Source organism: Pleurodeles waltl, chromosome 3_1, assembly GCF_031143425.1.
Source record: "Pleurodeles waltl isolate 20211129_DDA chromosome 3_1, aPleWal1.hap1.20221129, whole genome shotgun sequence".
Lineage (NCBI taxonomy): Eukaryota > Metazoa > Chordata > Amphibia > Caudata > Salamandridae > Pleurodeles > Pleurodeles waltl.
The window spans coordinates 1997856855-1997871503 of NC_090440.1; the positions used below are offsets into that span (position 1 = coordinate 1997856855).

The 14649-nt window shown below is 43.5% G+C and overlaps 1 protein-coding gene across 2 annotated transcripts in view; it reads left to right on the forward strand.

Moving 5' to 3' along the window:
* RPS6KB1 (ribosomal protein S6 kinase B1) overlaps nt 1–14649 on the forward strand; it is a 446354-nt gene that overhangs the window by 400652 nt on the left and 31053 nt on the right. For both annotated transcript variants that reach the window (XM_069226434.1, XM_069226435.1), the window contains exon 14: nt 6531–6643. In XM_069226434.1, the coding sequence (XP_069082535.1) occupies nt 6531–6643 (113 nt within the window). The remainder of the gene's footprint in view (nt 1–6530; nt 6644–14649) is intronic.

Sequence of the window (14649 nt, forward strand, 5' to 3'; positions counted from 1 at the left end):
ACTGGGACGAGATGCAACATCTCATTGAACATCTGCCCAAAGACTTCCAAAATAGGGCAAAACAAGTGGTTGAGGAGGGACAGGCCATCTCCAACAACCAGATCCGCTCCTCCATGGACGCTGCAGATACAGCTGCACGGACAATTAATACATCTGTAACTATCAGAAGGCATGCATGGCTCCGAACGTCTGGATTTAAACCAGAGATTCAACAAGCAGTTCTCAATATGCCTTTTAATGAAAAAGAACTGTTCGGTCCAGAAGTGGACACAGCGATTGAGAAACTCAAAAAAGATACGGACACTGCCAAAGCCATGGGCGCACTCTACTCCCCGCAGAGCAGAGGGAATTACAGCTCATTCCGTAAAACGCCCTTTCGAGGGGGGTTTCGGGGTCAAAGCACACAAGCCAGCACCTCACAAGCCACACCGTCCAGTTACCAAGGACAGTATAGAGGAGGTTTTCGGGGACAATATAGAGGAGGGCAATTCCCTAGAAATAGAGGAAGATTCCAAAGCCCCAAAACCCCTACTACTAAACAGTGACTCACATGTCACTCACCCCCTCCACACAACACCAGTGGGGGGACGAATAGGTCATTATTACAGAGCATGGGAGAAAATCACTACAGACACTTGGGTTCTAGCAATTATCCAACATGGTTACTGCATAGAATTTCTACAGTTCCCTCCAAACATACCACCAAAAGCACAAAATTTAACAACACACCATTCCAATCTCCTAGAGATAGAAGTGCAGGCACTATTGCAAAAGAATGCAATCGAATTAGTGCCAAACACACAAATAAACACAGGAGTTTACTCACTGTACTTTCTGATACCAAAGAAGGACAAAACACTGAGACCAATCCTAGACCTCAGAGTAGTCAACACTTTCATCAAATCAGACCACTTCCACATGGTCACACTACAAGAAGTATTGCCATTGCTAAAGCTGCACGACTACATGGCAACTTTAGACCTCAAGGATGCTTATTTCCATATACCAATTCACCCATCGCACAGGAAATACCTAAGGTTTGTATTCAAAGGAATACATTACCAATTCAAGGTACTGCCTTTCGGATTAACAACCGCACCAAGAGTCTTTACCAAATGTCTAGCGGTAGTCGCTGCACACATCAGAAGGCAGCAAATACATGTGTTCCCATATCTAGACGACTGGCTAATCAAGGCCCATTCGTTAATAGAGTGCTCAAATCACACAAATCATATCATACAAACCCTCTTCAAACTAGGGTTCACCGTCAATTTCACAAAATCCAAAATTCGGCCACGCAAGGTACAACAATACCTGGGAGCCATAATAGACACATCAAAAGGAGTAGCCACTCCAAGTCCACAAAGAATTCAAAATTTCAACACCATCATACAACGCATGTATCCAACACAAAAGATACAAGCAAAGATGGTATTACAACTCCTAGGCATGATGTCATCATGCATAGCCATTGTCCCAAACGCAAGACTGCACATGAGGCCCTTACAACAATGCCTAGCATCACAGTGGTCTCAAGCACAGGGTCACCTTCTAGATCTGGTGTTAATAGACCGCCAAACTTACCTCTCGCTTCTGTGGTGGAACAACATAAATTTAAACAAGGGGCGGCCTTTCCAAGACCCAGTGCCACAATACGTAATAACAACAGATGCTTCCATGACAGGGTGGGGAGCACACCTCGATCAACACAGCATACAAGGACAATGGAACGTACATCAAACAAAACTGCATATCAATCACCTAGAACTTCTTGCAGTTTTTCAAGCACTAAAAGCTTTCCAACCAATAATAGTTCACAAATACATTCTCGTCAAAACAGACAACATGACAACAATGTATTATCTAAACAAGCAGGGAGGGACGCACTCCACGCAGTTAAGCATGTTAGCACAAAAAATTTGGCATTGGGCAATTCACAACCAAATTCGCCTAATTGCACAGTTTATACCAGGGATACAAAATCAACTCGCAGACAATCTCTCTCGAGATCACCAACAGGTCCACGAATGGGAAATTCACCCCCAAATACTGAACACTTATTTCAAACTCTGGGGAACACCTCAGATAGACTTGTTTGCGACAAGGGAGAACGCAAAATGCCAAAACTTCGCATCCAGATACCCACACAAACAATCCCAAGGCAATGCCCTATGGATGAACTGGTCAGGGATATTTGCTTACGCTTTTCCTCCTCTCCCTCTCCTTCCTTACCTGGTAAACAAACTCACTCAAAGCAAACTCAAACTCATATTGATAGCACCAACTTGGGCAAGGCAACCCTGGTACACAACGCTGCTAGACCTATCAGTGGTACCCTGCATCAAATTGCCCAACAGGCCAGATCTGTTGACACAGCACAACCAAAGGATCAGACACCCAGATCCAGCATCGCTGAATCTAGCAATCTGGCTCCTGAAATCCTAGAATTCGGGCACTTACAACTTACCCAAGAATGTATGGAAGTCATAAAACAAGCAAGAAGGCCATCCACCAGGCACTGCTATGCAAGTAAATGGAAGAGGTTTGTTTGCTACTGCCATATTAATCAAATACAACCATTACACACAACTCCAGAACATGTAGTGGGTTACTTGCTTCACTTACAAAAATCTAACCTAGCTTTCTCTTCCATTAAGATTCACCTTGCAGCAATATCTGCATACCTGCAGACTACCTATTCAACTTCCCTATATAAAATACCAGTCATTAAAGCATTCATGGAGGGCCTTAGGAGAATTATACCACCAAGAACACTACCTGTTCCTTCATGGAACCTAAATGTTGTCCTAACTAGACTTATGGGTCCACCTTTTGAACCCATGCACTCCTGCGACATACAGTTCCTAACCTGGAAGGTGGCATTTCTCATCGCCATTACTTCCCTGAGAAGAGTAAGCGAGATTCAGGCGTTTACTATACAGGAACCTTTTATACAACTACACAAAAATAAAGTCGTCCTAAGGACCAATCCTAAATTTTTGCCAAAGGTTATTTCACCGTTCCATCTAAATCAAACAGTGGAACTTCCGGTGTTCTTTCCACAGCCAGATACCGTAGCTGAAAGGGCACTACATACATTAGATGTCAAAAGAGCATTAATGTATTACATTGACAGAACAAAGAACATCAGAAAGACTAAACAACTCTTTATTGCATTTCAAAAACCTCATGCAGGAAACCCAATTTCAAAACAAGGTATAGCCAGATGGATAGTTAAATGCATCCAAATCTGCTACCTTAAAGCTAAACGACAGCTGCCCATTACACCAAGGGCACACTCAACCAGAAAGAAAGGTGCTACCATGGCCTTTCTAGGAAACATCCCAATGCAAGAAATATGTAAGGCAGCCACATGGTCTACGCCTCACACATTCACCAAGCACTACTGTGTAGACGTGTTATCCGCACAACAAGCCACAGTAGGTCAAGCTGTATTAAGGACATTATTTCAGACTACTTCCACTCCTACAGGCTGATCCACCGCTTTTGGGGAAATAACTGCTTACTAGTCTATTGCAGAACATGCGTATCTACAGCGACAGATGCCATCGAACTGAAAATGTCACTTACCCAGTGTACATCTGTTCGTGGCATCAGTCGCAGTAGATTCGCATGTGCCCACCCGCCTCCCCGGGAGCCTGTAGCAGTTTGGAAGTTACCTTCAATTATTTATATATGTATCATCTCAACCTTAAATAAGTGCATACTTAGTCACTCCATTGCATGGGCACTATTACTACAATTCAACTCCTACCTCACCCTCTGCGGGGAAAAACAATCGAGGATGGAGTCGACGCCCATGCGCAATGGAGACAAAAGGAGGAGTCACTCGGTCCCGTGACTCGAAAGACTTCTTCGAAGAAAAACAACTTGTAACACTCCGGCCCAACACCAGATGGCGAGCTATTGCAGAACATGCGAATCTACTGCGACTGATGCCACGAACAGATGTACACTGGGTAAGTGACATTTTCATTCCTGTAGCTTCTTGTTTCCTCCTCCAGACACGTCCACTACAACATAAATTCTAGTAGACAAAAATAAATGTTCCTACATTCCTCCCTGGTACCAGTAGTTGATGGCTTAGTTTATATGAAAAATATATATTTTGTGATAGCTGTAGTAGAAATTAGCACACTTCGATTTGTATTTGCAGTCTCTCTGATTATAAGAGATCACTTTATTATGTTGTACCCTCTTGTTCCGTGGGTCACTTCACCTCCCTGCCCACCATTAACCCCACCTATGTAGCATAATTCCATAACCCGGAAAGTGTATACGTGAGCTTATACCTAGTCTTTATTAGTCCAATAAATCTTTTTGATGTGAAATAACTCATATTTTGGTGCTTTGCTACATGTTACAAATAGTGATATAGAGGCGATACCATGAGTCTTGCTGATGATGGTGATACATCAAAACTAACGTGTAAATGCATAATACTGCTTTATAGTCTCCTTGATAAACTGTCAATGCATGACTGGATTTTTTGCATTTGAATCTTTACTCTCTACTCCATGAATCCAGCTTAGTTGCTCCTCACTTGCTCCTAAACCTGATATTTCCAGAAATGCTTTCGAGATAGACCATCTTTCTTCTCAAGTTGGCAATCCCTTGTTGGAATTGGGGCACATTTATCCTCCTGAAGGGCTGGGGGTGTTCCTAACTTAATTTAGGTGTGAGCACACCAGATTCTTGTCAGATAGTATAGGAACCCTTATAACTAGCCAAATCCATGTGATGGATTGCATGTATTACCTCCTTTCCATTTTAATCCCTGCCCTTGCACATGGAGTGAGGACCAAGCCATGGCCTTCTGAACTACTGGGCTCGTAGCCCTAAAATTGTTATCTGTATCTTATAGACCACGGAGGCCTTTACTTGCCTGTTCTACATGGCAGCTGTCCTGTGATACTTATGGCATGGGTCCAGGATGGCCCCAAGGATGCAGCGAGTTGGTGTCCCGGGACCATCCTGATCCAGGCTATGTCTGGCATTCCTTTGAAGGCCTATCCTAGGCATGTGACCTTCTAGCAGGACTCCTTGGATGCTACTCTCTTCCACCCAGCTTGCTTCAAAGGAGTCTTTGCCAGAGCCCCTCTCTGCATGGTAGTTCTTGAGTTTATGGTAGTATTACGTGGAAAAAAAAAACACTGAAATATCCTCACTTACAGGAACAGACAGCCGCTGTTCCTCCAAGCAGGCACTCGCGTGTGCTGCGGCTCATGTCAGTCGTAGACCTTGCAAACTGCCTGGTCCAAGACCTGGTCTCCGTTATTCTCATTTTTCTTGCTGATGATGGTGATACATCAAAACTAACGTGTAAATGCATAATACTGCTTTATAGTCTCCTTGATAAACTGTCAATGCATGACTGGATTTTTTGCATTTGAATCTTTACTCTCTACTCCATGAATCCAGCTTAGTTGCTCCTCACTTGCTCCTAAACCTGATATTTCCAGAAATGCTTTCGAGATAGACCATCTTTCTTCTCAAGTTGGCAATCCCTTGTTGGAATTGGGGCACATTTATCCTCCTGAAGGGCTGGGGGTGTTCCTAACTTAATTTAGGTGTGAGCACACCAGATTCTTGTCAGATAGTATAGGAACCCTTATAACTAGCCAAATCCATGTGATGGATTGCATGTATTACCTCCTTTCCATTTTAATCCCTGCCCTTGCACATGGAGTGAGGACCAAGCCATGGCCTTCTGAACTACTGGGCTCGTAGCCCTAAAATTGTTATCTGTATCTTATAGACCACGGAGGCCTTTACTTGCCTGTTCTACATGGCAGCTGTCCTGTGATACTTATGGCATGGGTCCAGGATGGCCCCAAGGATGCAGCGAGTTGGTGTCCCGGGACCATCCTGATCCAGGCTATGTCTGGCATTCCTTTGAAGGCCTATCCTAGGCATGTGACCTTCTAGCAGGACTCCTTGGATGCTACTCTCTTCCACCCAGCTTGCTTCAAAGGAGTCTTTGCCAGAGCCCCTCTCTGCATGGTAGTTCTTGAGTTTATGGTAGTATTACGTGGAAAAAAAAAAACACTGAAATATCCTCACTTACAGGAACAGACAGCCGCTGTTCCTCCAAGCAGGCACTCGCGTGTGCTGCGGCTCATGTCAGTCGTAGACCTTGCAAACTGCCTGGTCCAAGACCTGGTCTCCGTTATTCTCATTTTTGCCATTAGGAAAAACTGTCCCTGTGAAAATGATTGTAATGTATCTGTATTGCGGTGCCATTGAAAATATTTAAGATGCGCAAGTCAACTGAAACAGAGTTTCATTATGTGAAATGAAAGGCAAGTATTTTTATGTTAACTGTTAGTCCGCTTACTTGCTGACTATAGTCAAAAGTGAGGAACTTTGTTAGATATTGTAGTGCGACTCAGGGATTATGTTAAGCTGCTTATCTTTGACTTATATTTGTTGACTTTTTTGATAATGGAAGAGAACATGGTGTTAAGTGTTTTTTTACATTCAAGACTAAAACATTGTGTATTTTTCAGGGTTTTACATATGTTGCTCCATCTGTCCTTGAAAGTGTGAAAGAGAAGTTTTCATTTGAACCAAAAATTCGATCTCCTCGCAGATTCATTGGCAGCCCACGAACTCCTGTCAGGTCTGTTAACTTTGGACAGTGGGGGGTCAATGTGTGTCTGTGACAGTATGTGCGTCTCTGTGACTGTGATACCAAAGCTGGCCACAAGATATGTATTGTTTTGTATTTTCACAAAATGAATAATAAGCATTGTAGGAGAGTTATTTTGTTGTTTGTTCTTTCAAGCTTGTCCCTTAAGGTAACGAGTAAGTCCTGAAGCCGAAACATAAGTTACCCTTGGCACAGTAATTGTGTTTAAGTTGGTATTCGTGCATCGGTTGAAAAGGTTTGCAAAACAATTGTCCCATAAGTTTATGCATTGTTTCTGAAATTTTGGTTTTATATCATTGTGTGTCAAATTGGGAGCACTGATATGCTGTTGCTGATAACCATTGCATTGTTTAGTCTGCAATGTGATTAAGATTGGTAAGTCTGTAAACCAAGCAATTTCGCGGTATTTCAGACTTGCAACCTCAAGTTACGCGCAAGTTACTTTTGGTCTGTTAATCCCTTGAATGCTGCTGTTATTTTATGAGCAAAATGTAGAAATTTCTAGAAATCTTCACAGCTGACTTGGGGTATCGTGCCCCCCGATAATTATTTTAAAATGTAAATGGTCCGTCTGTGAGATAGGTGAGATTGCTTGAGACAGCATAGTTGAGTGGTCCTGGTTTTCCAGTAGTTCAGTTGTAGCTAAATATAGTATCTTAAAGTATCCAGTGCTTCTTAAAAGCTTCCATTGAGAGTAGTCTTCAAAAAATGTAGTAGTCACATCTTTAAGGGGAGGCTCAAAGAAATGTGGGGCCAGAGGGGATCAGGGGATCTGCCAAAAGGAAGATTGATGATTGCTTATTGACTTCACACGTCTCTTGAAAACTGTGACTTTTTTGTTAAATATTTGGCAAAATGTGTTTTTGAAAGTAAATGCCATTGAAGTATTTAAAATGTTAACTGTGTTAGTGTCAGAAACTAAAAGATAATTACAAAAATAAATTTTTATTAAAATTCTGTCTCCGAGCCATCATTGAAGATTTTCTTGGAGATCAATGAGCGGTTCTGAACTGCCATGTTTAGATACGCTGGTTCCTTAGATGGGGAAGCTAATTTCATCAAAAAAAGACTTCCACGAAAATTCTTGACAAACAAGGATTTCTTTTTTTTTTTTTTTTTTCTTTTTTAGATTGAAGGCCCCATTCGCCCACCTGCCTGATGTTTCTGAGTACGAGGCTCTTTGTGCTCAAGGAAGCCTAATCAGAATCAACATGGAAGGAAGCACCTTAAGTGGTGCAAATCCTTGTACAGGGTGGGGAATAAGCAGAGCAGTGTTAAAAGTTGCACCAGGGTGATTACAAAAATTGAAGTGAGTTTAGGGGGTTTTGCATGAGACCTTGAAACACCACTGCACCACAGTACTTCTCAGGGCTAGGAGAAATGAATTGTGATGGTTGCACGTTGCTGGTAAATCACAGCTGTGGATGTAGTGAGGAGTAAGTTGACCTCTAACGGAGGTGAGAAGCACAGTAGCCAACTTCGTAGCTGCTCCCTGTTTGGACGAGCATTCAGTGGACTTCTTGAATGAGTACATAATTTCCAGCAGGCAGAAATGAAGGGGCAACTTTTTAGGCAGCAATATCACCATCCACCACTTGATTTCTACTCAGTCCAGATCAGATGGACAGCAGGTGAACTTATAGCAAGTTTACCCTGCACATTATCTTAAAGTAAAAGAGAAGTAACAGTGGAATAATCATGTCAAGTAATTTAAAAGGGTAAGACAGAGCACCGTTGTTTTGCTTCAGTTTAAATCCTTAAAGCAACATAGATCAATTACTGCAATTCTTAGTCTATGATATCATTACTTAGTCTATCAGAAGCTTCCTAACTTCATTCAGTCACAAATTTAGGTGCTTGCTTTCATAAACAACTTCACCAGTGTAGGTGTTCAGCTATTTAGTCATCCAGATTCAAGGTTAATTTACTTACTAGTATGACACTCATGGAAGCAATTCTGCTTAATCTGTTTAGGCACAAACTGTATAAAACATTTTGTTTAATAACTTTACAATAACTGTAAAGAAATGCAAAAGGTTTTTACTGACTTTATCAACTGTGTTTGAATCTAAAGTTTCTTTAGATTTACTGGACAAATATGCTTTCTTTGAAGGAATGTGGAAATAAGATGACAACACTTCCATAGCTGAATAAAGTAATCTCATGATTCTTACCAAAGTTTAAGTTCATGCCCTCAACCTCCCATAAAACATTTGTTTTATTTGAAGTTCCATATGAAACAGTTTTTTCTAAAATCAGTTGTTGACACGTATGATCGAAACAAAAGGTGATTGAAAAAAGGCAGTTTTGAGAAACAGAAGAGAATACATGAAAATCATGATCTAATAGAGACTTCTTGTGTCTGTATTCTCCCTAGGCGTCTGAATGGATCCGGAAGAGTTTCGTGAGCAGTACCGCTGCGTGCCAGTAGGTGGCATTGATAGGCTCTATGTCAGGCATTGTACATGCCGGAAATGGCTTCGCGGTCCCTATATAGGCATTGCCCAGGCGCGCTGACATCAGTTCTTTTCTTTCTGTGTCAGCCTGTGCTAATACCGAGAGAGCTGCCCCTCACTAATTTTTGACTGGTGGTGTTTTGACTTTTGTAAAAAAAAAAAAAAAAGAAATAGAGAATTTTCTCCTTGTGTGTTGAGGGATGTCTTCTAGGAAGGCAGGCTTCAAGCCTTGCAGATTGTCATCGGCCGATGTCCGTGACTGATCCGCACCTCATGTGTTTGTGGTGTTTGGACCACAACCACAACCCAAAGTCGTGCTGTGAGTGCCGGGCCATACATTCAAAGGCTTTGAGGGAGCAGTCCCTAAGCTGATGGCAGCCCGGCACGCAACTCTGCGCAGGTCGAGGTCTCGGTTGGAGGAAGTCCTTGGACCTGAAGCCGTAGTCCCATTCGAAGTCCTCGAACGATCGGGTATGTCGAGGCATAAGAAAAGCAAGAAGTCAAAACGCTTTTCAACACCTCCTTGTACGTTGGCCAGCGCGACGACAGAACATCATCATTCTTGGCCTAATTCTGCAGAACTTGTGCTTTGGCCAACTCAGCGCCTCCCAGTGTTTCTGGGAGCAAGAGTGACTCCTGCCCAGATTATGGAGCTCTATGGGGGCCATATGCCTAATTTTTGGGCAGTCTGGCTCAGCTAGAGCACCTTCGGGCCCCACAGAGTTGGATGGAGCCCTATTAGGTTCTGTGGCTTCAGCATCATTGGGCTCCCAGGGACCCAGTCCTGGCTCCAGACCAGCTCCAGTCATAACACCTTAACCTTCCCCAGTGCTGGTCCCGATGACGGCGCCGCTGGGGCCCACTGGCAGAGCCATCTCCATTGTCATCCCCGACTCCGACATGTAGTCGGATGGACACCGCCGACTCCGGCATGGGCTTTGTCCCCCCCAGTCAGATCCTGAGCCCCATTTCACCAGACTAGGCCTCAGGGAAAAATGGGAGGGGTCGCTGGACCCTTACGATATGTGCTATATGAAAGCGAAATGGACTTGGGTGAAGCCAGTGGACTGGATACTTCTCCAGATACTGGCATGCTTTCTCCCTCTAGTGTGACTACGCAGGAGGTAGCTTCTTATGCAGTGGTGGTTAGGAGGGCGGATAAGGTCCTGGACTTTTAACTGTCCTTGGTGACCTTCAAGACTAATCTCTTGACTTTGTATTTTGTACTTTGTACAGGTTTACAGAAAGAGCAAATCTGAGTTGATAAACGTTTAAACAAGGAATATTGAAAAAACGTGAAGAAACAAGTGGATAATTAACAATGTTTACAACGTAGTTAGTCAAAAGAAGCTGAAAGGCAAACCGCAGTTTGTATCTGTATATTCTCTAGCAGCTATTAAAACATTGGTCTTTGATGAAATAAGGAGAGAAGTAAAAAATACTGATTGAACGGCCCTTACATGCTTACACATGATCAGCCAATATAGATGCTTTACTTACTTTTTTGCACACATCTGCAGAATAAACATTCTGCAGCAACTGGCTTTCCAATGACAGTGTACACGTGCACGCCTGCATAAATTGTATTCATTATAATAATTGTATTTAATTCAGTATAACGTACCAACCACATTATGGAAAACAGTTAGAATCAGCGATTTTGCTGTGTGCTTGAACTTGAAAGACAGAATTGGCTCCTTGTTTTTTGTTTAATTTTCTCTGATAACTAAAATGGATATCGATTTTGCTTTGAAGAATTACATGAGAGTACAACGTGGGTCTAAAAACCTGAATAATGGGTCACATTCATATTTGTGAGTCATTGGAATGTCTTTGCTTGTCACTGTTCTCTGATCAGAAAGGAACTGTTATATACATTTCTGGTATCATTCTAATTTTCATTCTGTGCTTAATGTTGATCGACTCATGTGTTTGAATAACCTGTTTTTCATTTGCATGAGCGACCATATAGATTTCATTATATTTGTACATTGTTGTACCCACGTTTCTAACATGGCAGAAAAAGGTGGAGGCGTTAAACTTGTATTCCAAGTAATAGATTTAAGGGACAATCAATGGGATCTTCTAGGTATTAAACTGAAAGAAGAGTCTCTAATATGCTGCTAATACATTGTTGCTGTTTCCTGGCTTTGCACCGGGGACAGTGAAATATAGAAGAACTTTAATGTGGTTGGCTCTTGGATACATGCACATGCTTGAATCATTCCCTATTGTTATTCCTCAGTAATCTTAACTAGCAGTGGACAATGATAAAATGGACATTAGCCATTAAATGGACCTGGTGTTTGAGGAACATTCCATAAACAATGACAAGGTTTACCAGGAGTATGACTATTAGCCACAGATGTTCGTAGCTGATCACCCTGAGCACTATGCACTTCATTGTGGCTACACAGATGCTGAGATGTTACAGGAACCTGTTGCATTTTTTCACTCCTTTCAAAGACAAATTTCTCAGCCTACTGGAATGTCCAGTCTGCCTCTACCACTGCCTCTGCTATTAGCATCTCCTACACCCTCCTTCCACATCCAGCACACCAGCCATCCAAGAACAGTTACAACACTAGTCCGATCCACTCCTAAGGGTCTAGGCGAAGTGGATTCTTCAGATTCTGTTTACTCTTAATTAGAAGGCGAACTACCAGATGGTGGAGTAATGATGAGTGGGATGATTATATTATACAAACAAAATGTGCTAAATTGCCTGGCCATTAGATTATCTGCCTGATGATCTAATCTTTTTCCAAGTGATTATGGAGAGAGCAGCTAAAAAATATAACTGTCCAATAACCTCTGTAGAGCAACAATGCTTCCTATGGCTTCAAGGAGCAATGACATAAAGCTACAATATCTGTACTGGATGTCAGGAAGCCCACAATTGATGAAGACTCCAGCCACAGTGTCAGCAGTGGTGCCCCACTTGAAGATAATGTAACGGGCCCCAGACAAATCCCCAGCCTGCCATATAGGCAGTGTTAAACTAGGCTCTGTCATAGCACCTGCAGCCCAGCATGGATCAAAAAACCCAATCACTCCTTCCTCTGCACTCCCTGATAGGAATGGCAGGCGTATCGATGTTTCAGGCCGTAGAGTTGGTTCCACAGCAGTAACTTCGATCAAGTTTGCAATGCCTTGGCAATTTTAGGTTACGACCACTAGATGTGGCAATACATCTCACCATTAATTGATCTCATACCAAAATATAAGAGGAACATTGCTAGAGCTGTAATCAGAGGGTGTAACAACTTCAGTGGCCATCATTGACACTGAAATGGGTGTTTCAAAGAAAGACTTTCTGCAGCTGTCAGGAATGGCTGTATTAAGACAGTTTGACAATGATCCAGATCTTTCCGCCCAGAAGTCCAAGCAAAGATGCTGGCCATGCCATTTGATGGAATTACTCTATTTCGGAAACATGTTGATAATGTGTTACGGAATATGAAGACTGATACAAAATACAGCAAAATCCCTTGGATCCCTCCAGTATTGTCATTCAGGCTTCTCACTTTTTTGTGACTCGCATAGATCCCAGACCTATAATGGAGGTTTCAGTCAGTACTGTGGTCAAGACCACCTGTGCAAGATCTTAGTTGAAAGTTAAGCCACTGTATTACCCTCCAAGACAACCAAAATACGACCAGGGTTCTGCTCCCAATAGAAACCACAGGCAAGGGTATGGTAGATATTCTTGTCGAATATTAAGCACCTCACAGACACACACACACAACTAAAAACAGGCTAGACTTACCACAGAACTTCACTGCCCATCCAGTAAAGAACCTTATGTTCATTTAAGGGTGCTTGTAGGAAGTTGGCTCTGTATGTGCTATTTCAAAGTAAGGAATAGCATGCACAGAGTCCAAGGGTTCCCCTTAGAGGTAAAATAGTGGTAAAAATAGATAATACTAATGCTCTATTTTGTGGTAGTGTGGTCGAGCAGTAGGCTTATCCAAGGAGTAGTGTTAAGCATTTGTTGTACATACACATAGACAATAAATGAGGTACACACACTCAGAGACAAATCCAGCCAATAGGTTTTTATATAGAAAAATATCTTTTCTTAGTTTATTTTAAGAACCACAGGTTCAAATTCTACATGTAATAGCTCATTCGAAAGGTATTGCAGGTAAGTACTTTAGGAACTTCAAATCATCAAAATTGCATGTATACTTTTCAAGTTATTCACAAATAGCTGTTTTAAAAGTGGACACTTAGTGCAATTTTCACAGTTCCTAGGGGAGGTAAGTATTTGTTAGTTTTACCAGGTAAGTAAGACACTTACAGGGTTCAGTTCTTGGTCCAAGGTAGCCCACCGTTGGGGGTTCAGAGCAACCCCAAAGTCACCACACCAGCAGCTCAGGGCCGGTCAGGTGCAGAGTTCAAAGTGGTGCCCAAAACACATAGGCTAGAATGGAGAGAAGGGGGTGCCCCGGTTCCGGTCTGCTTGCAGGTAAGTACCCGCGTCTTCGGAGGGCAGACCAGGGGGGTTTTGTAGGGCACCGGGGGGGACACAAGTCCACACAGAAATTTCACCCTCAGCGGCGCGGGGGCGGCCGGGTGCAGTGTAGAAACAAGCGTCGGGTTCGCAATGTTAGTCTATGAGAGATCTCGGGATCTCTTCAGCGCTGCAGGCAGGCAAGGGGGGGGTTCCTCGGGGAAACCTCCACTTGGGCAAGGGAGAGGGACTCCTGGGGGTCGCTTCTCCAGTGAAAGTCCGGTCCTTCAGGTCCTGGGGGCTGCGGGTGCAGGGTCTCTCCCAGGCGTCGGGACTTTAGATTCAAAGAGTCGCGGTCAGGGGAAGCCTCGGGATTCCCTCTGCAGGCGGCGCTGTGGGGGCTCAGGGGGGACAGGTTTTGGTACTCACAGTATCAGAGTAGTCCTGGGGTCCCTCCTGAGGTGTTGGATCGCCACCAGCCGAGTCGGGGTCGCCGGGTGCAGTGTTGCAAGTCTCACGCTTCTTGCGGGGAGCTTGCAGGGTTCTTTAAAGCTGCTGGAAACAAAGTTGCAGCTTTTCTTGGAGCAGGTCCGCTGTCCTCGGGAGTTTCTTGTCTTTTCGAAGCAGGGGCAGTCCTCAGAGGATGTCGAGGTCGCTGGTCCCTTTGGAAGGCGTCGCTGGAGCAGGATCTTTGGAAGGCAGGAGACAGGCCGGTGAGTTTCTGGAGCCAAGGCAGTTGTCGTCTTCTGGTCTTCCGCTGCAGGGGTTTCAGCTAGGCAGTCCTGCTTCTTGTAGTTGCAGGAATCTAATTTTCTAGGGTTCAGGGTAGCCCTTAAATACTAAATTTAAGGGCGTGTTTAGGTCTGGGGGGTTAGTAGCCAATGGCTACTAGCCCTGAGGGTGGGTACACCCTCTTTGTGCCTCCTCCCAAGGGGAGGGGGTCACAATCCTAACCCTATTGGGGGAATCCTCCATCTGCAAGATGGAGGATTTCTAAAAGTTAGAGTCACCTCAGCTCAGGACACCTTAGGGGCTGTCCTGACTGGCCAGTGACTCCTCCTTGT